At 34.9% G+C, this 27,807-nt stretch overlaps 1 protein-coding gene across 1 annotated transcript in view; it reads left to right on the top strand.

Annotated features, from left to right (window-relative positions):
• Positions 1 to 214: 214 nt before the first annotated feature.
• The window catches only part of LOC145688817 (putative E3 ubiquitin-protein ligase HECTD2), a 134,334-nt gene continuing 106,741 nt past the window's right edge, over positions 215 to 27,807 (top strand). The window contains exon 1 of the mRNA XM_081762991.1: positions 215 to 864. Coding sequence (XP_081619117.1) covers positions 790 to 864 — 75 coding nt within the window. The 5' untranslated portion in view covers positions 215 to 789. The remainder of the gene's footprint in view (positions 865 to 27,807) is intronic.

Here is a 27,807-nt window from a genome sequence, read left to right as displayed (position 1 = left end):
AAAGTAGAGGTGAACCATCGATTATTTGTTTTAATGACATCCAGTTAGTTCTTTTCTTTCTCTTTCTTATCGTTTGAATAAGCTAGAACTATATAGCGTGCCTTTCGTACGCGCACAGAAACCACCTTTCAAGATCGATATATAAAATATGCAGCACGAAACATCGACTTCGACGCTGTTGCCCTCTAACGTATCAGTGACAAAACCAGCGGAAGTGGCTGAACAGTACATTCTTTACTTGAAGTGACAAGTGCACTGTCTTCGTCTAACGATTCTCGAATTCTGTTTTTTCTTTTGTTCTCGAAACTAGTGAAGTGTGTATATTGCAGTGAAACAACAAATGTTTAGCAACAACTATGACGTAAATAACTTCAAAATAAATATTTTAATATTGAGCATAGAAACTTCATAAGAAATGAATGAAGAAATTACAAAATGAAATTGACAGTGACACGTGAAAATCAGATGGCGTCATGGAAGAATTATTGTGTATTTTTGTGCTACCTGACACTTATATTGTGTTAATACACTTGGCAATCATTAAGTGGTGCCAATCATTTGTGAATAACTGTATATTATCAATCTTTTGTGATAGAGAAAAATGATTTGAATGGTGATTGATAAAAATTATCTGTCAAGAAAATGAATGAGAAAAGAAATTTTTCGTTTTTAACTAAACATTGTTGATTCAAATGCTGTGTCATTAATGTTTTAATATTAAATATCACTGGAAACTCTAGAACTTGATTCAGTTTCGGGCGATAGAGATGCGGTAGGGTGTTGTTGTGTATGTCTTGGATATGGGAAAGGTTTAGGAGTAGATACAAAGCGAATCTGGAGGATGAAACTGAAGACGATGACGAGGTAAAATAAATTAAAATTATATTTATTTATTTATTTATTTATTTATTGTTTTTCTCTCTCGCAACCTCAACTAAGGTTTTATATCTTCAGGTACAGACCTAGGTCTCAGGTACATATAACGCTAAGTAACATTATTCAGAATTATTTTGTATCATAGTAAATTCAAAGTAAAAACCAATGAAAATGATTTAAATATTAAACGAGGATTATAATGCTGATGCAGAATATTGGTGAAAGGAATATAAATTTTCATGTAAAACGTAGTATTTCAGGAGAAAGATATGTATGAAAAAGGCTTGATTTATCATAGAACACTGAAAGAAATGAACATTTCTGCTACCGACAAAGATAAATATTATTAAATAACGAAAGAGATAGTTAAATATTGACTTTTAGAGATATAGCAATATGGCAAGCATCAACCATTAAACTACAGATGTAAAATAAATTAAAAGCATTTCAGTAATCATCTCTGTACATGTTTGAAAAATAATTTGACTGCACGACATGGCAGCGCATCCATTTGAAAAGGGGACATTAAAAACATTACTGTAAATATAGCTTTTATTTTTAATTTGTCCGCCAACGCTTTACAGACTGCTATTCTGTTAGTCACTTTTCATTTTATTACATTCAAGCCTCAATTACGCGCTTCCCTAAGTTAAAATTTAAAAAAAATATATATATTAACATGCTCCATTAGTTAGTCACTTTTTACTATTATTGAAGCTCTTTCTGATATCGTTCATTTTTATATATCTCCCCCTCCCATCCCCTAAGATGCACCGTCAAAGCAAAATGATAAAAAGCATCCCAGGCCCGAACTTCATCCATGTTGAAAATTTAATCGAGATCGGTTGGGTGGTTCAAAGTTATTAAGTCACGAGCATAGTCACCTTCATTTGTATTTAATTATATAGATAAAAAGAATTGAGGTTGTCACAAACATGGCTACAAATATAGTGATTTTTACGATCGGCTTTATATATATATTGTGACAGCCCAACAAATAGATCAAGGATTTCCGGACAAGCCCATTTGAAAACTTTATACTAGAAGGTACTAAGTACAGCTTCAATTTTACTAGTCACTTTATATTTTCGCCTGGTTTATTTTATAATGATCAACATTGAAACCGGAAATTGTTGATTTCTACCACTTCCACTTTGAATAGAAGGTTAAGAGAGATTACAGAATCTGTCCTTAAGACGCTGAATCCAAATACAAAAACTACTTTCCGCTATGTACTATATCATTGTGTTTCTTCTTATTCCTGTTGACAGACAGAACATAGCAGTTCTTCAAAATTTCCCATACTTAGTCATACCACAATTTGGGAGTTTAGAAGTAAGATGAATAATATTCTCTTTAAAAAGTTACAGCAGACAACTTCATTAAAATCACATAATTACTGTACTAAATTTCCTCTGTGCTGTGTTGATACTTATTCCTAGATAATTAATTAGTTTTGGAATGTTTCATAGAATCGTTACTTTAAAATAAATAAATAAATGAGTTTCGTTTCACAACGCGAAAGTACGGTAGCCTTCCGAACTATGGGAATTCAATACCCAAACTTCAAGTAGTACTGGTTGGAATAGATTAAGAAGATTGAAGATAGAACCTATTCTTAAAATCCATATCAAGAAGGCATTGCTCGCTATGTCTTACTGTATTTCTTCTGTAACGATAAAGGTTGAAACCGGAAATTCTTAACCAATTCTGGATTGAGTAGATGGTTAAGAGAGGAGATAGAACCTACTCTCGGGTAGCTGATTCGGTTAAGAAAAACTACACATCGAAGTCTCTTACCGATTTTGCTCTACGAAAATCAGTATTGAAACCGGTTGTAAATTTCAACCACTTCCACTTTACGTAAAGTGTTTCGGGTTGTGATGGTATGTATACTTGAAATTTTGAATCGATTGCAGAAAACCGCTCCCCGCTATCCATTTTTGTTTTATGATGTTAAGTATTGAAACCGGAAATAACTAATTTGAACACGGTTATATGATATTTTAAGATAGATTGCGTCTGTCTTGTAGCAGTGGCAATTACAGAAAATTCCCGCTTTTAGAGGAAATTTGGGAAAAATTCATGTTTTGTCTCTATTATTTCCCTCTTGTTGGCTAAATTCGAAACAAGCGTACCACTGTCTGAAAGCCTCGTCCTTAGCCTATACAACGCACCATGAAAAGTTTCAGTTAGATAATTAGGGGAAGTACAGTTGAGGTTTATAATAAACTGTGTTCTGTAAATGGTAAGAAAATGATGAATTTCTGAGGTAGAATATATATATATATTTTTAATATCATGCTGACTTTGTTAGATATCGCTATGATACTTGTAGGATATATTAGTGTGGTACCACGGATTATTTTCAGAAGGTTTTCGTTTGTCTGGTAGCAGTGTTTGCAGATAAAAAAATAATTCCCAATTTTAGGTGAAAAAATCGGAAAATTTCCCTTTTCTCCCTCTATTATTTCCCTCTTCCTGGCTACATTGGAACAAACGTACACCACCTGAAAACCTTCTCTTTGGCCTACAGAACGCACCATAAAAAGTTTCAATAGGATAATTAGGGAAGTTGTAACCCTTGCATATCTGTTGATTTTTGCTTCTGAGGCGTAAAAATTGTCAAGATTTCAGTTGTATGATGACAGAGATTTTTTTCTTTCTCGCTTTGTATTGCATCCAGCGACTTCAGGTTTTCACCGTACCTTGTGAAGACACCAAAGAAGTTTTAGGTGACTTGGATTTATCTGGCAGCAGCGGTGCCAGCTACAAAAAAAATCTTGAAATTCGGTTAGGGATTTTTTTGTAAATTTTTACCCCTACATCTCTCTAGATAATTTCCTCCCGTTGGCAACACTGCAATGTAACACACCAAAAAATAGCCACATCCCTCTTCTAAAAAAACAAGGCCTTAATCATATGAACCGGGTAAATAGTTTTTGAGCAATTAACCACTAACTGAATATGTAGGAAAACGCCAAAAATGACCTGGATCCGAAAGGGTTAACGGGGATCGACGGTGTTAAGGTAAAAGGTAGTAACCCTCAAAAAATTGAAAATATGGATTTTTATCTTATTCAGCTCAGTATAGGTCAGCCATAGGTGAGAAAAATATTGTAAGCTTGTATACATTATTAAGGCAAATAAACCTTTTTTTTATATTTGTCTTGCATGAATATAAATGGAAGTTAGGGGTTGTTTATTTGCTCTCCTGGAAAAAGTTGGAAATGAGGCTTACGACGTTTTACCTTAACACCGTCGAGTACACCAATAAATAGATTTTATTCACATGCGTAATCCTGATGCGCAGTTTTCGCGAAAATGGAAAAAATAATAATTTCTTTGTAAAGATAAAATTCGATGCTGTATGAAAACCATGCCACTTCCTAAGGTGATATTGACACTGATGTATACCCTTGTTAAGATCATTATGACATTGGCTGGACAATACATATAGATGGTTAATCAGATATACTGTAGCCTAAAGTAATCATTAACTCTTAACTTGTGATTTCTGTTTAACTAAAACGTTGTGCAAAGAAAGACATCCGTTGATAGTCACATCGAGCTAGACAAATAACATGCTTATGCGTAGTTTTTAAGAAAATCGGGGAAAGTTTTCAGACGCTGAAAAGTGTGCCCATCGTTGCCAATAATTTTTGGCATTCTTTTGTTTTGCTGGAAAAAATTGTAATTTATGTAGTTTGTATATATATGTAACAAAATTGCACCGTTAACTAACATATTTATCTATTTTTTTTTTTTTTTATCTCTCAATAACGGTGACAAAACTCACATTCCTTTATGCACGTACTGCTTGTAATGAAAATGTTTGAACCATTTAAAATCATTTTTTAAAAAGCACACACACAGAGTTAGCACTTTGGTTGACTTCGATTTTTATCATTACACTTTTGTAATATGTATCCTAAAGGAGGAATGATGGTTTAAATTTTTAAAAATCTTTAGCACTTGGGGTAGAGCTGGATTTCAATTATATCATTTCGATTTAAATTAGGGGTGGCCATTTCCGGAAAAAGAGTATTCCGGTTTCCGGAAATCACATTTTCCGTTTCTGCGGAAAATTTTCCGCCTCCCACTTTTCCGGAAAATTTTCCGTCTTCCGTTTTTCCGGAAAATTTTCCGTCTTCCGTTTTCAATTTTCCGGTTTCCGGAAAAAATATTTTCCATTTTCCGTTTTTCCGGAAAATGTGGCCATCCCTAATTTAAATATGCACACTAAAGGTTGTAATATATCTATCAAATATTGTCCATAAACCTATTCTTAACGTGGCAATTCAGCTACTACATTATTAAATGAAAATAGATCTATCCTTTGTTTCTTTAACTACGAATGGAGCGTTCAGAGCAGGACAGATGCAAGTCTAATTACTAAGGTTGTCAGAAACACGGACATAAAGTTAGTTTGTATACACTGTTTCAATACATGGAAAAGTTTTTTTTTTTTTTTTTAGTTATAAGAGTTAGGGCATATTTACAATATTTAGATATAAGTCTTTTAAATTCTGAAAGGAGCTCCAGATATAGATTTTAAAGATTGAATAAGTCCAAAAATGACCAAAAGTTGACTTGAATCCTGTGCGGTTAGCGTCACAAATGCCATTTCCCAAAATTACATTTTTTCGGATTCTCTCTTTCGTCTTCCAAGCTCCTTCAACACTTATCGCCATAAAAAAAAAATGGTAATAAATAGCGGTAAGTAGTTTTCTGCAATTGATTCAGTTTCTTAGGAGATCATTTAGTCACAACCTGCAACAGTCTACCAAAATTAGATGTGGTTGAAATTTATTACTATTTTCGATTTCAATACAGATTTTTAAAGGGCAAATTAGGTACCTAAGAGCTTTCGAGATGCGGTTTCTTGTAATTGAGTCAGTGTCCCAGAAACATGTTCCATCTCCTTCGTTAACCCTCTTTTGAAATCAGAGGTGGTTTAAAATAACCATTTTCAGGTGTCAACATTTATCACCGTAGAACAAAATGGTGTTAAATAGGGACAAGCGGTCTTCTGCAATCCATTCAAGGTATCAAGAGTACGTAACATCATTACGCGAAATACCCTACCAAAACCGGAAGTGGTTGAGATTTACTACTATTTCCGATTCCAATACTGATTTTCACAGAGTTAAAAACTGTAAGAGATCTCGAGTTGCGTTTTCTTGCAATTGATTCAGCTTTCCAACAATAGGTTCTGCCTTCTCCTTTAACCTTCTATGAATCTTCATTAATTCAATAACTATTCAGTTAGTCGAATAAATTGTTTGAACATTTTTTTTAATAAGTTTCGCCTGGATATTATCTGCGAATTAGAGATTATTGCAATGTTCTTATATCACAGATCAATTTTATCAACTTACAGTAGAAAGCGAGTGAAATGCAATGAAGTGCAGGTTTCTCGCTTTAGTGCGAAAATTTTCCACTGCTACAGTATTTGTAGTAGTATATCGCTGTTTACTTGCAGTCAGTGAATCTGCGTGGCATGAGCGTAGATTAATTCAGTAATAGCGTGCAAGGAGTTATTCTACCTTGTGTTTTGAAGGTTGATGCCAGAGAGATTTAGAAAAAGATCGAAGGCGTTAGAGGTTGAGATACCAAATGATCGCGTGCTTTCCATTCAAAGGTCGCTACACGGACTTTCTCTGCTATTTTAAACCAACATTTTCTTTTCTTAAAAACTTCCTTCACCTGATACTTTTCTTTTCAGTGGAGGTGAACAAGGTATAAAAGATGGCGATATATTACAAGAAAACAATATATCCTAACTCGGCAAAGCTTATTTGAAATGTATAGTACACAAGGACCTATGAAGTTGGTCACATTTGTTTCTTGACCACATAGCTAATTTGGTGCTTTTCAACTGTGTAAATACTTAATCGTATTTTCCGAAGTATACAGAGGCCCAAAATTTCCTTGTTGAAATGTCGGAAACTTATAACCGAGATGTACTGTACCATATATTCGCATATTCAGGTTGAAACAGCTTACAAACATCCAGATCACAACATGCAGTACACTGTTTCCAAATATTTATAACAATTTTTAGTTTCACATTATAAAATTATGTTAGACTTCCAAATAAGTTTGCCAGATTTTTCGGAGATAAAAGGAAGATTTGACGATTACTTGTATATACGTCTGTCTGTATGTGAGATCCTGATTGCCTATATACAGTTCTTTCGTTCGTACGGAAAGTACGTTTATTTGGAACACTTATACGGAAAGTACGTTTGTTTGGAACACTTATACGGAAAGTACGTTTGTTTGGAACACTTATACGGAAAGTACGTTTGTTTGGAACACTTATACGGAAAGTACGTTTGTTTGGAACACTTATACGGAAAGTACGTTTATTTGGAACACTTATACGGAAAGTACGTTTGTTTGGAACACTTATACGGAAAGTACGTTTATTTGGAACACTTATACGGAAAGTACGTTTGTTTGGAACACTTATACGGAAAGTACGTATAAAACATATGTTTTCAGTTATACGTTTGCTACAGGATGTTACATAGGGTTATGCGTTAAGTCCAAAAACTACAGGATTTACGCACGTAACCTACGTTTTTACGTATTCCACATACGTTTTTTTTATTCACTGTACTATCCATTCTAAAACATTTTCATTTATTACTCTTTCCGTTCATTTTATCTTCCCCATCGTCCTCTGATAGCAACAACCTTTTCTTATACGTTCAAAAATTTCATAGAGAATATTAATCGAAATTCACAATCGCTTGGAGTCCTGCTTTTATTACAAGTGGATCTGATTGTAACTTCAGCATTTCACGATCGGTCGAGAATGCGATATGATCGAGATAGCATTGACAGACTAAGGTTAAGATACTACTTAGGGTTGGGATGCCGGAGAGATAGGAGATCAAAACGCAGCCTGTTGCCTTTTCTCTCTGAATCCTAAGTTACGTCTTTGAGAAGAAATTGTTTTACGGACAAAATTAAAACTTATGACATAACGTAAAACGCATTATGAAAACGTAAACTTTACGGGGAAATATACGATCTGGCAATCTTACTTACTAATGAGGATTTCAACTTTGAAATCAGAAGGGGTAGGTATGTCACTTCCAATTTCAATAAAGGAATAAATTCGGAGATATGCCTGTTCTTGAAACGCTAAATTAATATCCGAAACAGTTTCTAGTTATCTCTTTACAGGTTTTTTCCTTTCGAAATCAGTCTTAAAATCAAGAGATGTAGTAGATTTCTACCACCTCCAGTTTCAATAGAAGCTGAAACGGAATTAGTTTTAGGGATTTTGAACTTATAAGATCAAAGTGGTAGTAGATTTCTTCCAGCTTTAGTAAGAAGGTAAGAACCGAGATTGAATGTATTTTGTAGCAGTGAATGAATCCATATAAAAATACTCTCCTTGCTGTTTACTAACATTTTTGCTCTGTGGCGATAATGTTGTGGAAAACTATATAATTCTATCACTTGTGCTTTAATAGAGATAAGAAAGATTTGTTAGATATTCCAGTGTAAACTGGAGTTCAGCTGTATCTGGAAATATGTTCATATATATATATAATTCTCAAAATTTGTTACCGTTGTTGGTCTATGGAGATCAATATTAATACCGGAAATGGTTTATTCTACTGTTTTCTTTCTGGATAGTGGGTTTATGGAAGCATGTGGAAATTGTTCTTGGAACACTTAATCCATATCAAAGAAATGTTTCTCGGTCGTTTCTGCTCTGATTCTGTCGACAGACAAGTGGGCATAGCCATTCAATAAGACTTCCAATAATTATGCATTGCATATGTGCATCTGATAAATTAGTGACACTGCAGTGTTGTCACAATCATTGTATACAGAAAGGCCATTAACCTATTTTCCAGTCAAATTACGTAAAGCTCACAGATGACGAGAAGAACCCTGGCAGAAGTAGTGTGGCGTAAGTATGGGCTCGGCCACTTTTTCCACGGGGGTTTCAAATGATACCACGGAATAACATACAGATAACTACTCGGAGTAGCAGACGACATCTAAGTATAGACCACACCTCAAAAACCGAAAATGGACTTGACCGTGTTGTTGACCTTTCACCGCTTCCCCTGTTTTAGGGTTCTTCTCGTCACCTGTGAGCTATACAAGTAAGATACATGAATTGAACGGTATGTGAAGAACGAAATTTCAATTTATCGAATGAACAGAAGGATCCTTGTAATCATCTTCCTACGAACCTACCTGAAACATATTTTTTACAATTGCAATTCATTTTTCTGCTGTACTAACGCGGTATTGAACAGAGTAGTAGGTCAGAATAGGGTTGATTTGATCATCAAAAGAACTTATCACGAGCTTCCGAAAAGACTCAAAACAAAAATTCCAATTGACCGGGAACATAGTTTAACGCTGACAAAAATTTAAATGTTTTTTTTCGGTCGAAACTTAATGATCGTTCAATTTTCGAAGAAACCTAATATTGAAAACTATACACCATATAACGGGCTACACCTGCACGCAAAATCATGCATTTGTTCCCAGAGGTTTCATGAAGAAACGGAATCAAATTTTATCACCGGTTTATTACGTATCAATACGTCAGCTGGGAAATTTGTGCTTGTTGCTGAGCAGAACATGTTGAAACTACCGAATATACTTTTCGACATCTCCAAATCGAGTATAATGATCAAAACATGTTTAATCAGTTTTATTCAAAAGATCATATCTGAAGAAGCGAACCGGAATACATGACTCTCTTGCTACTTATCAGTGGAGTCCGTTCATAGACAAGACTGGTATAAGGGAGACACTTTTAACTCATAAAACATTGTTTAGAATCTACCAGCTAATACGACCAGACTAGTGCAACCGTGGGATACTTCCGGATTTGAACCGTGGAAGAATTACGTGAAGATTCTTGAGCACCACTTGAAGCTAACAATGAAAGATTTCCGCGTGTTCCAAAGAAACAGCGAAACCCGGCTTCAGTCAATTACGCACAACCAACTTAGGTATCTCCTATACTGGCTTGTTTCAGTATACTTGCTACAAAGCTGGATATTGAATACGTGATGAGTACAGAATCTCGTTCGAAAACCCTATAAAGTTTGATTTCCGGATTAATATTACAAACTGTGCTGCATGTGCGTCGCTTCCTCATCCTATGTGGTTTCTGGTGCTGAAATACGTATTGTTTGAAGTACTTTGTTGTCAAAAGAGATTTAACCGACTTTGGTACCCATCTTTGTTAATTAATAGTTTCTTGATATCGATAAATAAATTTATAATTTGTTATCATTCAAATATGAAACCGTAATTTTCTTTAATCACTTACCGAGATTAAGGTATTTGATCTAACATTCCAGCTTGTTAGCTTCTAGATGCTGATTTCGAGTAAATGCTTATTACATATTGAATAAAATCAATGAAATTACGTGTAGAGGCGTTATCTAATCTTTGAAGATGTTATTTCTTCGTTTTTCGCAAAATTTGTGGTAAATTTTATTAGCGCGAAATGAAGTATTCCCGGTCGATTAGGGTTTTTATTTTGGATTCAATCGAAAGTTAATGATGAGTTCTTTCAATTTGAGTTATCAAATCAACTCCCTTCTAAGCTACTATTCTCTCCGATCCCTGGTAAATTGCGCAACAGTTGTATCTGGGAAGCTTTGACATCTTCCTATGGGTCTATTTCCTACAAAGATTTGTTGCTCTATTTCCTACCACACGCAGAAGAGAAATGATTAAATTCTTCATATCTAAAATAAATTTTCCTAGTAGCTGGACGCTAGTTCAGTTTAAGGAAGCTGATACAATTAGCACGTCTAATTACTAGGTGTTGTTGTTTGTGACTATGTAAAATTCTTGTTGTCCTGATGTCCGCTTTACGATACGTTGAAAGCTTCCTGTTAATCTCAAGACGATCAATGCTTACTGGTACCTCTTCATTCGGTCAAACTAATTGCATTTGGTTCTGTATCTGTTCTATAACTAAAGCAATATCGATATCCCCTTGAAATGAAAGGCTTTTAGTAGTAATCATCTGTCTATGGGTTACAGTATTGCTTATTTCATAAAGAAGTTCATCTCTCAACATCTCATCGGTGTTGTTACCAAAATTGTAGAGTGGTGCTTGCTGCTTTAGATGGACGACTTATTGCATCATTGGTTGAAATGAAATGAAATTTCTGGTTTAAATTCCACGATTATGCTCCGAGGCTAAGGAGACAGTGATTATGACAATGAATTAAATGATGAAGAAAGTAGGAAGCGACGAGAAAACCCCAAGAAACCCATGTACAGGTGTTTGTCCATCACAAAGTCAACTTATGAGCTTAGATGCATCACTGTTTGAGATTCCGTCTGTACCATACGGTGTAACTAGCATCTTTCACCTATTGGATTCGTTTAACTACCATAGCCACAGTCCGCAAACATGACAGATTCAACTCATCGTATTCAACTTCTCACTTCTGGTACGAGAGTTTCCTGGTTTTAACTGAGGCCACGTAAACTTATATTGGACAACATCTTGTAAATTGTTCGTTACTACTTGGGAAATATTCAACAGTTATAAAACAAAAGTGACCAAAGCACTAAATATGTTAATAACACTTGCGTTACAGTTTCGGCAATGTAATTTCGTCTTGTCAGGCACGTTATGGCGTCTCAAAAGAATTCGGAAATAAAGCTTTCGGCAAACAATTACAATTTTCTTTGTAGAAATTATATTTGGATGACGGAGTTGTAGGAAGCATAAGGGAAGAAAAGCACGCTAAATATTGTACCCGGTAACCACCTGTACCAGGACCGCCTATACATTTTATGTCCTCCCAGACAAATTTTCGGTGTAGACCCTTTAAAACAGAGAAACAGCATTTATCTAATCTTCACGCAAACAAGAAATTGTACGCTGTTTTTACTCATCATTATTTACTGATGATAGTGATAACATTTGCTTCAGAATTTCCTTTCCCTGGAAATATAATCTATACAGAACGATAATTAAAGACTCGCTGTAAAAAAACAATGTAAGTACCACCTTGAATTTTTTTCATTTATTTTACTTTTTAAATACATTTATGCCTTAATTAGATTTTCGTAATTCGGTATATGCTAGGTTGTATTTCTAAGCAATAGTATTTTCTATTTTTTGACGCTTGGACACAATTAACTATCTTTTGTCTTTACTGTTACAGTAACTATTGTTTTTGGTACTTACATTGTTTTCGAGTCTTCAATTATGCTTGTAGTGCTGTATGGTTAAGAAACATGATCACTTACTTTGATAGAGGAATGGAGTCTGAAAATATTTGAAAATAAAGTCCTGAGAGGAATATTCGGATCCAAGAGAAATGGGAATGGGGAATGTCGGAAACTTCATAACGAGGAACTGAACAATTTATACCATTTACCTAACATTATTAGGGTCAGTAAGTCTAGAAGACTGAGTTGGAAGGTCCTGTAGCTACAATGGAAGAAAATAGAAATGCATTTAAATTTTAACTGGAAACTCAAGCGAAAAATGACCATTAGGAAGGTATAGGGACAGATGCGAGGACAATATTGGGAAGGATTTCGTAGAAATAGGAATGAAAAATTGAAATTACACTCAATCGGCTAAGGATAGAAATCAACGGGATGCCTTCGAGAATGAGGTATTAAACCTTCGGATTCTAGAAGCCTTAGTTCTACGTGATTTACAAACGTTATCTATCTGATAGAGACGTTCACGTATTTTCTTAGAAAATGCTAATAAGACTGAAGCAAAATATAACTTTCTTTCAATAAAAAGTACTCTCTGTTTCAGGTTATGAACATACTAAAATGAAAATGACATTCAACGTGACGTTGTACACTGCGACGTTGCCACTAATAGTTGTTACTGATAGGCATAGTACGATTTAAGAAATGCTAAAACGAAAAGCAAATGCACTAAACAATGGAAAGTGACCACTAGACGAGACTCGACAGAACTTTTCCAATAGAGATATTTTCGGAGACTATACACCGCTTTCACGACATCATTTCGAGACAAACAGCCTCAACTCTTGCCTAGTAGACAACCCTACTTAAAATTAAAAACTAGTGTAGATTAAATCTTGGTCTTACGTATGAACTATTAAATAACTGCATATTAGAATGCATAATAATTAATTACTGATACCTATGTTTTTGAAATACTAATTTGACCTTTAGTAAGAGAAAAGTATTTAGTTAATCATGCATTAAAAACATGTGTATAATTACAACAAAAAGTTAAGAAATTCGATTTAAGGTCGAGCGTGATACAAGAAATGTGATTCACTTTACGGTAGTATGTTTAACATCAAAATAATGGTGAATCATTGGTTTTATGTTAATACAATCATAATCCACATTTCATCCATCATGGTCATAGGATTGATCTAATAGTAGGTCGTTTGCCAGTCATTCATTTAAATAGCAGGCCAATTTCAAGTGGTTCGTTGTAATTTTACTGAAAAGCTTACAGTACATTGTGGTGTCTCTATACACTCTTTGCATGTCAATTGAAGTCCTTGAGCTCAGTTACATACATAAAAGGTTATTTGCAGTATCGATCTCTCTACATACCTACCTCGTTATGAAACCTCATTCACTTTAAAGGAAACTACACAGAACATTTTTTTAAAAGAAGAATTAAGGATAGAAATTTTTTGTAGAATAATTGTTGTAACTCCCGTGACATTAATTTGAGTAAAATAAAAATGTCCTTACCGGTAAATTAGTCATATGGCTATAGTATAATACTCTAGAACTGGAACAATTTTACCGCCGTATGGTTCAGTGGTATAGTATTCACGTCTAGTGCGTGGAGCTCCTTAGTTCAATCACAACTCGCACCAACTGGGCTTTGTGGTAAACAAACACTGTGCTTGGGTTTTCTCCCGTTTTCTTCACTTTCTTAATTCCACTATTTAGTTCATCATCTCAGTTTTCCTTAGCCTTGGAGTCTAACATTGAGACGTTAAACTTTTAAAAAAAAAATCTACCAAACCAAATCTTCGGCACGCACAAAAATTTAAGCCAGAAGGATAATTTGGTCCAATTTTTATTAGATATGTTGAAAATGTTATTTATTTGATACATGTTGGTGTCAAAATGCTTTTCCTTTGTATACATGTTCTAATCTGTCACATAGCAGATGAACAGAATGAATCAAAATAAAAGCATCCATTATCAGTACATTTCAGTTTACGGTAATCTTAACCATATAAAAAAAATTGCGACTGGAGCGAATACACTGAGAAGAGAAAGACAGGATTTACGTCAGGATGCATTGTATTTACGTATGTGCCTCCTTAAATACTGCAATTTCTTGGAGAAAATTACAGTAGGTGGGAACACCGTGCCAAGACTGAATTCAGCGTTATCGCCTCGAAGTATCCGTGACGTCATTATTCAAAACTGACTTACAAGGGAACATCTTATATTGATAGTAGCATTGCCCAATCAAACAATGCGCAATCGATAGAGGAGTGAAGAAAAGTGAGAAATCGAAAGTTGTACGGGCCGACAGCAAGAAACACAGGAGATACAGAGGAAAGAAGAATCTAGAATCATGTGAAGATAGCAATGCAAAAGATACACTGACCTAGAAAGAACTTCAAAATGATTGAAGTAATAAAATGATATTTACACAACAGTTTAGTAAGCAAACATTGTATCCGCAGACATGCTCAATATCATATGTAATGCAGTGTTGCCAACTGAGCACAAAATGAAGATTTGTTAAATGGCACGAACACAAATTATAACATCTAGCAAATCTAATTATGAGCAGAACCACACCTGTGAAGTCTTGATGTACAGTGTTGCCAACGTTTGAAGATAGGCCTATATGAATTCCTATATGAAGTTTTGTGTTTTGTGTTTTGTGTTTGATACTATTCTGATTTTCCACTTGGGCAAAACTGCTTCGACACTCTGCTTCGTCTCTTATTTTCGTACTTCAGTGATTATATTCTTGTTTGTGGTCGCATATTTTGGTATTAACTAGTTCGAATCGTGTACTGTATGTAATCTTCTACATCCAAGATTCATAAAGAAATTGATATGTCTTATCCTCAAACGTTGGCAACATTGTACATCAAGATGTCACAGGTGTGGTTCTACTCATAATTAGATTTACTAGAGGTTATAATTTGTTTTCTGGGTCATTTAACAAAACTTCATTTTGTGCTCATTTGGCAACACTGCATTACATATGGTATTATTGAGCATGTCTGTGGGTACAATGTTTGCATACTATACTGTTGTGTAAATGTCATTTTGATTACTTTAATCATTTTGAAGTTATTTCTGTGTCAGTGTATCTTTTGCATTGCAATCTTCACATGATTCTAAATGCTTTTTCCAAATGCATTCCTAGATGCTAAGTCCCAAAAACTCCCGCATCGGATTTGGTCACTATGGCCGCCATATAGAATAGCCTATTTCCAACGACAAAAGTTTTCGTGGAAACCATAGCACTCACTTTAACTGACCATAACACAGGTTGTAAACACAGTAGAGATATAAACCATACCTCATTGAAAAGATACTTAATTAGTTGTTCTTATTGTGTAAAATTTGAAGATATTTACATTTTCCCAAAAGGAAAAAAAGTGAATTCTGTTCAAAATTTCTCAGAACAGAAGAGAAAAATTGAGTTTTTGGATTTTTATTACAACATTGTAGGGAGAAGAAACAAAAAATAAACCGAAAACTTTTCTAAAATGATCATGATACTCTATTCAGTAACTCAGAGAAAGTTAAAAAAAATTCCGCGACGGGTTTTGTCACTATGTCCGCCATATTGGATAGCCTTTTTCCAATGCCAAAAGTTTTACTTCATGTGGCATTCACTTTAACTGACTTTAATACAGGTTATAAACACAGCAGAGATATAAACTATACCTCATTGAAAAGATATTTAACTAGTTGAGGGAATTGTATGAAAATTGAAGAAATTTTCACTTTCACAGAGGGGAAAAAGGGAAATTCCACAAACTTTCTCAGATCAGAAGTGAAAAATTTTGTTTTCTGCGCCTTATTACAATATTGTAGGGAGAAAAAACATAAAATATATGCAAATTGTTGACTAAACCTTCCTCAGTAAAATGTTAAATATACACAACATTAATACCTTTTAAAGCTGGGATTTTAAACTTAGATTCGCGTAATTCAGTAAATTCCCTCTTGTGCAAGTATTGTAAAATTTTCACCTGTGCATCCACAAGTGTGGAGTGAAGTTATCAATGGATAGGCATTTGAAAAGGCTTCTCTTACCAACCTCGATGTTGACTGTTTTGGGGAAGGGAAAATCCCAAAAGTTGAGGGATGTTTGAAAAAAATGGTCTATTCTTAGCAAGCCAGATTAGTAGGTGGAATTTGACATATATACAAAATTGTAGAAAAAAAATCGTTTATAACGTATAAAAATTCATAACGTTTGAGCTAGGAAAAGTCGAAAAGGATATCGAAGAAGAGACATTCGAAGATGCCAAACATCCTCATCTGGAATAGATTCAAGTATATGTAAGTTACTTTCAAATCAAAAGTATCTAAGTTTATTAAGTAAAGGTTTCGAACTTAGATAATTTTGATTTGAAAGTAACTTATGTTTACTTGAATCTATTCCAGATGAGGATGTTTGGCATCTTGGAATGTCTCTTCTTTGATATCCTTTTCGGGAACTACCAATCTCCTTCCACTTCCCCTTCATCTTCTATGTTCCTGTTGGTACGTCCATGTCATGCGTAGTACATACCCATGATTGAGCATTTAAATATACCTCTCCGGCCCTCAGAACTTCCTTCACAGTCGTCGGTGCAAGAACAAGAAATAAGATGTAGTAAGTCTTCAGGAGCAGCGGACTTCGAAGTTGATATGGGAAGTAGATAACTATTGGCTATCTTCAAATCCTAGCGAAAAGTGTCCATGTTAACACCACGCCTTTGCTGCACTTGATAAAAGACTCGGAGTGAATGATCACGAGCGGCTTCTGTTGTAGAAGGAAGTACAGCTAAGTTAAACTGCAAATGTATAGGCTGTTTGGCAATTGTCTTCTCATATAGTTGGTGACATAAAATGTCCAAGTTTCCGATATCTTTTGACTCATACAGTTACAGAAAGGAAGATTCACCAGCTTAAGCCACAGCTTCAGCTGACACTCGAGAATTATTGAAAATATTTAGTTTCTCTCTAGGTTCCTTATTACTCTAATTTTCTGTAAGCAGAGATAAATTAACAAAACTGAATCGCATCCTGTGAAGCCGTGTACAATTAGAAGAAATTGCTTCATATCACCTATCTTGAATAGTCCCAACATGGTGAATGTTGTCTGGGGAAGTCTCTGTTCCTGTAATCATTATTTTCAAAGATGAGTCTAGTGGAGCAAGGGCAACTAGAACTAATAAATCTTTGTCTTCACCAATCAAAATAACTCTAAGGCCTTTCTTGGCCTCTGTAATGGCCGTGGTTCCAATCAGCATATCAACATCTGCCTTGGCCTGTAGTACCTTGCATCCTGATTTCTGAAGATGCTTACTCCAAATATGGCTTAATATAATTTTGTTGCTGATTTAGGAGAAATTCAGTATGCCCTACAGTAATATTACCTTCTAATTCTATGTCTCCATGGCAAGTCTTCCTTGCATGTCGCCGATGCTCCTCACCTTTTGTCCTTATGCCTTCCTTATTTCCATCAAAAACGACGAGAGTTTTTCCGTAATGTGTAACAACGTATGCAGTATATTGCTGACATATTTCTTTGAACGTGGCTGGACGCTGCTGTACAACACGATGCAAGAGATGCCCACCATCAACTATGTAGGACACACCCTGTTTTATGGCACTACTTGTTTTCTGGATCGAATTTCAGGACAAAACGGATATTGTCGATGATTTTATACCTTTCCTCATTAGACCTTCATCAAATAAGGAGAGATGATACGCAGATAGTTCATATTTGAAAATCTCAAACAACTGTTCTTCAGAGCTAACTGTGCATATCATGCAGTGCAGAACCTAGTTTGGGTTTACAGAGATTGCTTCATTACTGTTACTGATCTTGTTAAGCTGCCCAAAGAATTCACACTTGACTTGCGTTTCAGATGAATTTCACTGGATTGCTTTCCCTCAATCTTCTTCATCACAGCAAGTCTAACTTCTAATGCTTTATCAGAATTTACATTTTCACCAGCAAGCAAATCAGTAGATATTGATGTAAGTTGGGATGATCTCTGGAATGGTTTATGTTCTTGGAGCCAGTTGATGAAACAGAGACATCTTCGGCGTCTCGAGTTTGACGAGACTCTCGTAAGTCTACATGTTGCTCGGAGGAGGCGGAGATAACATCAGTGGATTTCTCCACAGCTTCCAGTATTCTTGAAGATGCAGGAATAGAGTGAACTCATGTAACAATAGTTGAAGCAAAATTCCTCGTCCCCAGGTCAGTCTACAACATCTTTTCATAGCTCTCATCAAAGCCCATTCAATTGTCAGGTCACTGCAAAATCCGCACCAAAACTTCTCCCTTTATCTAACTATGAAGTAGCTTTGTTTTACAAACTTTGGGAATTCTTGTTTTAGTAAAATAGATTCTAGTTTTACAGGACCATAAGCTGAATTGATGATAATGTTGATATAGTGTTCTTCCTGAATGCACGTCTTTAACCCGAAGGTCCTAGGGCAAAGTAAACCCATGGTAGTTTGCCATTGTCTTCCATAGGATGATGATGACTAAGAGGATGAATAAGTATGTGCTATTTAAAAATTTAATCAATGTTACAACCACTAGTAAAAGTCTCAACCTAGGAATTGGATTGACTTTCTGACCAAAGAAGAATTAACCAATGCTTGCGGATACATGTTAATTTCTTCCGACTATTCCTATATACGTATAATATATATATATATATATATATATATATATATATATATATATATATATATATACGTATAATATATATCCCTCAAATTAACGGAAATTTCAAGATCTTCCTTTCTTCAAAGAATCCAATATTTAGGTTTGTAGATTTTATTGAAGCCTCTGCAAATACCTACCCACTGATGACTTCACTCAAAACTTGTGGATGCAGAGGTGAAAATCTTACAATATGGATCAAGAGGAAATTTAATGCATTAGCTATATGAATCTTCAAAATCTCAGCTTTTAAAAATATTTATATTATGTATTTTTAATGTTTTACTAAGAAAGGTGTAGCCAATTTTACATATTTTATATTTCTTCTCACTACAATGTTGTAATAAAAATCAAAAAACTCAATTTTTCACTTCTGTTCTGAGAAATTTTGTAGAATTTCCCTATTTTTTCCTTTCGGGAAAATGTAAATTCCATCAATTTTCACACAACAAAACAACTAATTAAATACGTATCTTTTCAACGAGGAATGGTTCATGTCTCTGTTTTGTTTACAATCTGTATTATAGTCAGTTAAAGTGAATGCTAGGTCTCCACGAAAACTTTTGGCATTGGCTATCCAATATGGCAGTCATAGAGACCAAACCCGACGCGGGATTTTTTGGGACTTTCTCTGAGTTACTGTATAGAGTATCATGACCATTTTAGAAAAGGTTTCGGCTTTTTTTAAAGTTCGAGTTTTTTTGGGGGGGGGGGTCTAATTGCACTGAACTATAAATCGTCTATTGTGTGTCGTTTTCATTTTAAAAACCTTATCCTTCACCAAACCGCGTTATCCATTAAAGCCCATAGAGTCAGATCAGGTGAACAGGACGGCCAACAAATATTGTCACATTATTAGGTTTAACACCATATGGAAGGTTGCCAAGAAAATTCCTTAAAGACAAAGTAAAATGAGAGAGAAGAACAGTATCCCGTCTTGTTGGAAGAATATTTTGTTAAAATTAGCCCTAGTTTAGAGTTATGACATCAACATATTGTGCAGCATGTATAGGTAAGGTCCTATGTTCTTGTATAGAATAAAACAGGTTAATTGATACCTTCGCTGGATAGCGCACCAGACACAATGTCGCTGTAATCCGATCGGTACGAATTTGGATATGCAGTTTTGAACCATCCTGAATTTAAATATGGTTCCCATACGTCTTGCTTTGACCGAAAAAGTCCCAGTTTAAAGGCTCTTGTCCTACTGTTTACACTTTTACTCAATGTACCTGTTTTCAGTCCTCCCTTACTGGTCTAGTGGCTAGTGCGTATAGCTCTGATGCGCGTGTCCTGGGTTCGATTCCCTGCGGGAAAGCACAAAAGTTTGAATTTCACCATCATTCACTTTTATTAATTATCGATCTCCTTTAGATCAAAAGAAAATTAAAAGTAAGAAAGAATTTTTTTTAATGTATACGTAGTACGCTTGAAATTAGTAGAGTGCACCAAGTCACAGCATGCAGTTTCTTTATAATCTTTGGATCTAAGATACGTGTTACTTTCCTTAACATCATAACTGATACATCCAACAGGAACAAAATTTTAAAAAATGTATAATTTGCTGGTTAGGACTTTGTACCGATGGAAGGAACGAAAGTAAACCTTCCGCCAAATGTCCCGTTTTAGAAGATAACCGCCCACCAGTGTGTTCCAGTTTGGAATAGTACAAATACTATATCAACACTATATATAAAACGTCTTCCTATTTTATCCTTCTCCGCAATGGGGTAAACAATAATTACAATTAAAAAAAGAAAAGAAAAGAAATTATTTCATTTTCTTGTATTGTTCTCATAAAGGTAATATTTTAAATTGATATTTTTAACACACAACATTCATTTAGAACAATAATTTACGAAGCTTTAAACCAACAATTTGAATTAATGATTGTTTCATTTGAAGAAGGAAAAATAATAACATTGCTTGTGCTCTTCTTATTGTCCCCGCCCCTTTGTTGTTTAATGATCAAAGCATTTTAACTCACGAACCACAAGAAACTTAATAAGCAAAGAGCAAATTACGCAAGTTTATAGGGAGAGGCTTCGTGAAAGATTGTGTGCTATATATTTACCGACACCAATTTTCTTAAATTTATATCAGATCATAAATTAGAGGAAGAAAACCTTGTGTCATGGGCAACACCAAGGTCAAATTTGCAGAGCAAAAAGTAAGTTCTTGTTAAAACCGGATACAGTATATGAATGATTGATTTTTGCTGCACTATTTTTTATCCAGTTATACACGCAATCTTCGGTCACTATGTGAGGTAGGGCATGGATGTGCATTTTAACATTATTTGAAATCCTTCTTGTAGTGTTCAGAGTTAAATTCATATTCTTTTACGCTTATTGCCTCAGACTCAAGGTTAAGGATGGAGAAAAAGTCTTAAGGATTTGTTGTGCGTGATTTAGTGAAGTGAAAAATTTAGATTAGTAAAGTTAAACCCTCTAAAACTTTTATTACTCGGCAATGGAATGCTTCAGTACATACACAATTCTAACATAATTTCTTTTTTAATTTGTGGGAAGAATATGGCTCCTATTTCGATTGTAGTATCATCACGAGCAGTGGCGGATCCAGGAAATATTTTTGGGTGGGGCTTGGATAAGCATATTTCAACATGAGTTAGTTCGATTGAAGAAACAACTTCCTAAATTATTTATACATGGTGCTAAACACGCTACATTAAGGAACCATAATTATAAGGAACTACAAACATGGTGTACAATCTCATTGTAACAAATATACAAAATAGAATGAAGAAATAACAACATTTACGCCTAATGCTATACTGTTTAATTTGATCTTACCTGGTTTACTCAAATAACAATTGCATTCGTCGAGGATGCAATTGAGAAAAATGATCTATAACTTCTTCAACACTAATGGAAACATTTTTTCTATGAATGTTCATTAGAGCAAGTCCATTTAGTCTATCTTCACTCATTGTTGTCCGCAGATATGATTTAACCAATTTCAAAGTGGAGAAGCTCCTTTCAGCAGAACATGTTGTAGCAGGTAGAACACATAGCAAGTGAAGAAGTTTCTTTATATTGGGGTATTAGTATGTATGGAACACTGTAAGTGGGTCACTGTATGCTTCTGTTGCACTGTTAGGTGGATTGCTTTTATTTTTCCAATGCTCACGCCAAAGAGCCACTTCACATTTTAGTGCAACTTCACAACCATCATATCTTCCAGGTATTTGCAAGCAGATTCAACATCATTTTCTTTAACTTCTTTCACAAAGGCTAATAACAGTTTAAAAAGGGGAGAATATCAGAGTGAACTGAAGAGAATCTTGAAGACAATTCATTTATAAGTTGGTCCAAAAATGGAAGGTAAACATTCCTTCTGTAGAACTCTTGAGGATTTGATGCTTCTACACTAAATAGATCTGTGTACCTGTCTTTTAACTGTACGAGGACATGCTATTACAACACCATTTTGCTTTGCTATTTCCTCTGCTTTTTTAAAAGTAGTATCATAATGTTCATTGTCATTACGGTACTCCTTAAGAAGATGCAAAATATTATCTACCATTGTGTAACAATGGTGAAGCTCCACAGAAAGATTCTGAAGTTGGCGAGAAAGTGAGAGAGTAAGACCAAGCACTGTGTCTACAATGTTAAGTGCAACAATAAAATCAAATCTCATAGTAGACAGCAGGAGTCCAGCGGATTTTATCGATGGCACTTTTTCATCTACACAATTTAAAAATGAAACAACAGAATCAAACACATGAAGATAAAATGTAATGCTATCATGGCGTTCATCAAAACTAGTCTTACTAATAAATGTGGCATTTTTTGGTGCTGTTTTCAAGTGCTTTTCAAGTTCTATGTCCCTCGCATCAACACGAAATCTTAGCAGTGACCTGAATTTACCTTAATTTGTTTTGGTATCTTTGTCAAGTACAATTATTCCGTCATCACGATGACCACTAAGAGGAATATTCTCCTGACCACAGAACATTATGGTTTTGACAATGGGAATCAGTCGCTTCCTGTTTTCAGTTATTCTTTTTTTGGCTTCAGCATTAAGCAATACATCAATTGAAAGTTCAGGGTTTTCAAAAGTTCTTACAAAATTGACACTTTTTTCAATAGCACTTTTGCGATAAGCATTGCCTGCATGTTCCCGAAACACTTCCAGCACATGCTTATATTTTTTCAACGGCGTTTTCACTAAATTCCCGAGAGGAGTTTTTCGTTTTTCTCCTGCTTCGTCCGGTCCAAACAATACACACACCTTACAGTATGCACCTTCATTCTTTCTACTATATGACAACCAAGGGAAATCGGTTAACCACTTTATATTGAATTTACGATTCTGACCGGACTCAAGGACAAGTGGAAATTGATAGTTTGAATTTGGTGTCCATATTTTTGTGAAAATGTGTTATTTTTCTTCATTTGTAATTACACATTGCCCTACAAAACTCCCAATGTCGTCCATTGCAGAACAGTGCCTTAAGTCAGAGCTGCTTATCTTACCTGCACTGCACCTGTGAGTCCAGTTGGAATAGTTTCACAAGAAGCACTGGAAGAATCATTACCTAAACGTTCTTCTTCACCACTTGCTTTTTTCTTTTTTTCAGTCTTGATTATAAATGATTTTAAGTCAATTTGTTTACGCTTCGACATCTTAAAGAACAGAAAGCTCAAACAAAAACATATAATTCTTTCGAGTGGCGGGAATGTAACTCTGCGACTCTGCGTGCTACGGACGGTAAGCGTAATTGTTTTCCTCCTTCTTTACGGAGGCTGGCTGTACTCAGTTACGTAGCAAGTACACACTGTAGGACCTTATGCAGAATCGTTTTAACGTATGATTAGCGTGATACTAAAGGTCTGACTACTTCAGGAAACATATGTTAATCGATCTCTTTAGTATGGCACTAATCATGCGTCAGAACATCTCTGCATAGGACCCCGTAGCCTTGTCTATAGTAGCCCTTGAAAATATAATGGATCTTACTGCGTGTTAAAATAATGAAATATATTTGGAAAAATAATAATTATTGAATGGAAGATATGTATGTAAGTTTACATTGTCAGCAGTTTGTACTTTCATTGCTTATTTTGAATTTTTGAAACATGATTTTGGGGGGGGCTTCAGCCCGTTAGCCCCCCCCTAAATCCGCTACTGATCACGAGTATGACCGAGCAAAATTGATCAGTAGTGCTTTAAGATTGGAACCGGGGTTTTAATTACTAAATGCTGGTTATGCACCCGCAAGACTACTTGATATGTAAATGCCTCTTCATTTTTGGATATCAAAATAGATAGAGAAGATCGATACCGGGGAAAAGATCTGGTAACATCTTTGATTTGGTTATACACGTTGTTTCATTTGTCGATAAAATATACTAAATGACACTAACGTATGATTATGCATAGTATGGAACGATTTCACTGCATACAAGATAGTGCAGAAGAAAATAAAACAATACTTCGTCAATATTAGAAAATTTGAAGAGAAAAATATAAGGGTAAGGTTAGATTTACATCGAAGTTGTACCACCCGAGCGTGACATAATTTCATATGGCATATTCATGGGGGCAAGGGTGGAATAAAACGAACCCTGTGGGGCTTCTAACTCCCTTCGCCCGATGACGCTCTCTCAGCTATGTTTTGTAACGTACGTAAGTCACTTTTTTATCAATAAAGTTGTGTGTGCAAAGTGGACTAATTGCCACATGACATTACGTCACGACCGGATAATACTAATTCATTGTAAATTTACTACACTCGCCCTTGTATATGGTACCCAATTTTTCAGATTCATTCCATCTTGACCAAACCAAGTGTGGAGCTATACCATAACTTGCTTAGTATAGGTAAAAAATTTACTCCAGATTCCTTCCTTATAAGTTAAAATACAGAGTACGGAAATGTGCAATAGAAACTACCGTGAAAAAATATCTACCAATCTGCACTAGGTGGCAATTAAAAGTAAGAAGTGTATCTAACCGAGTCAGTGCAAAGCGAAGATGGTAGGTCTGCGCGTTGTGAAGTCTTAAGGGCGAAGGTGAGTTGCACGTAAACAAATATAGTGAAAAAAAACTGCACAAGGTATCCACTAAAAGCAAAAAGGGTATTAAGCGAGCCAGGGCACATTAAGTTTTAGAATATTGGTAAAGACGTTAGAGTTTAGATTCTTACATATAATTAATGTTCATTTTTTGCTCTTGTCTAGTAACATTCCATATTCCTTTCGTAAAGTTTACAAATCTATGAACCCCTCAAATGGGAGAACACTTTATTTTCAAACATTAAATGGAGTGTTCACTTATAAATATTGTGAAGTTACAGGGTTAATAATTATTCATTGCTATAGCAATTGTGTATACCAGACTCATATTATGTTTACTACACGTTGAATTAATTTCAATTTAAGTGATTGACTACAAAAGAAATAATTTAATAAATAGAGGACAGTATAGTCAGTTAAAAGCATACCGTATCTTCTGCCTTAACAATTTAATTCGAACATTTAAATAAAATAACTAATTGTAGAAGGATATAGGCGACATAGTCTAAAGCCTGTGCCTTCTTCAAAAGTCGTTGGTTAGGAGTGGAAAGAAAGAGAGAGAGAGAGAGAGAAATATGAGATTTCAGTGCAGCACCAACACTGACTGATATCAATCTAGAGGTTGAGATTCATCTACCATCTTCCATTAGCATCAAACATTTTCATAAATTTTTACATTGAATTTATTATATTTCAAAACAAATATTAATAACCATTCTTAATGATAAAGGAGACTGGAACCTAGGTCTGCATCTGAAGATATAAATTCTCAATTGTAGTTGTGAACATAAGAAATCAATCTAATAGATTTTGATCCTGGGAAACGGAAACGGTAGCAGAGCTTTATACTCTCTTTAATAAGAGTACATTTTAAATATTTTAATCAAATATATTTTAGATTTCATTGGCTTTATGTAGAGTCATTCTGACGCGTGATTAGTGCCATACTAAAGGGTTCGACTAACATATGTTTCCTGCAGTAGTCAGGCCTTTAGTACGACGCTAATGATACGTCAAAACGACTATGCATAAGGCGGCATATGTTTTGTTACTATTTTATATAGTAGTTTAAATAAAACATAAATAGACTCCAGTACAGGATTTTCTTATGACAATTTAAGTGTTTAAACATACAGGGTGTCCACTATACAATGCAACCCGGAGTTTGGAATAGTAGAACTTTTCAACCTGAGGCGATACACAAATAATGGTTATACCAAAAATGAAGTTTTGTTCATGCATATGTTTTTAAACTAGGAAGCAACGATTGAAGTATACTAGGAACCACACAGTGTTGCCAGATGAAACCGAAGGTGTATTTTTATATATATACAAAACACGTAAATTGACTCATAACTCATACGTATGGATATTTTGTCGTTAATTTTCAGTTTGTTTAGTTGGAGTAGCTTGGAAACTATGGAGCAGAAAAAAGAATTTTCATTTCCACTGATAACCAATTGGATGAGGTCTCTGAAAGAGGGAACCAGGGAAATCGTGGCTTTCATTAATTAACACTCTGAATTGACAACACTGCTGATGTTTCAGTGCATCACAAGGTGTGTTAAGGATCTGTCACCATTATGCAATTCCTGAAAATAATAAAAGTGAAACTTTGAAATTACCATGGTAAAACTTTTACTTGAATGCACCCGGCAAAACTGCTATTCATTTCTATGGGGCTACATAAAGCAAGAGGCATACAAGAACAATCCTCGAACTATAGAAGACCTGGAAACGAACATTCACAGTGCCATTGAGAGCATTAACATTTCCACTCTTCTTAAAGTTGCTGTCAACGTCGTGAAACGTGTGAACCAGTGTTATTCAAAACGGGGGCACTTCCAGTTTCTGCTTTAGAGCTGATAATAGCAATGTTGCCGGGTGCATGTAAGTAAAAGTTTTATCATGATAATTTCAAAGTTTCTTTTTCATTATTTTCAGGAATTACATAATGTAGGCAGATCCTTAACACACTTTTTGATGCACTGAAATATCAACATTGTGTTCAATTCAGAGTGTTAATTCATGAAAACTACGATTTCCCTAATTCCCCCATTCAGAGACCTCATCCGATTGATTATCGGTGGAAATGAAAATTCTTTTTTCTGCTCCATAGTTTCCAAGCTACTCCAACTAAACAAACTGAAAATTAACGACAAAATATCCATACGTATGAGTTATGAGTCAATTCACGTGTTTTGTAAAACAATCGATTTACACGTTCGGTTACATGTGACAGCACTGTGTAGCTCCTAGCGTACTTCAATCGATGCTTCCTAGTTTAAAAATGTATGCATCAACAAAGTTTCATTTTGGTATAACCATTATTTGTGTATCGCTTCAGGTTCAAAAGCTCTACTATCTCAAACTCCGAGTTGCATTGTATATTGGACACCCTATATTACACTAAAACAGGCACTTTCGGTCCCATGTCTGTGCCACTTCTGTTACAGCATGTGCTGTAACTACTAAAAAAAACATTTATTTTAAGAATTTGATGCAGTTAAACTTTAATACAGGCTGCTTGAACTTACCTCTACGGTCATATCTTTACATTTCGTATTGTAACAAATAGAAATGGAGTCTAAACACTTGCATATGCATCATTGGGAGAAGTGATGTCAGCTGTTTAAAGTTGTTTTCGTAAGAGTAAAAAGAGGATCGTACGAACTATTTCTATGTATGAGATACAGATAAATAGCGTTAGTCACCTTAACTTATTAAGATGTGAACGGATTGACTTCATTAAGGAACATGGTAGTGATAAACACCCAATCTACCTATTGGAAAAACCTGAATTCAAAACGTTACTTACATGCATGAGATACGAGTATAGATAGCCGCCGTTATTCGGTATGTTAACGGATTGATTCCATTAATGAATTCAGTCGAAAATAAATGAAAATTTTCAGTTTAATTTCACAGGGTTATGTAATTTATACTAAAGAAGGCGATAATTAAGACAAG

This window comes from Thermobia domestica, chromosome 1, assembly GCF_964235325.1.
Source record: "Thermobia domestica chromosome 1, izTheDome1.hap1.1, whole genome shotgun sequence".
Taxonomy (NCBI): Eukaryota; Metazoa; Arthropoda; class Insecta; order Zygentoma; family Lepismatidae; genus Thermobia; species Thermobia domestica.
The sequence above is the reverse complement of the archived record's forward strand: the minus strand, read 5'-3'. Positions and strand labels throughout refer to the sequence as shown.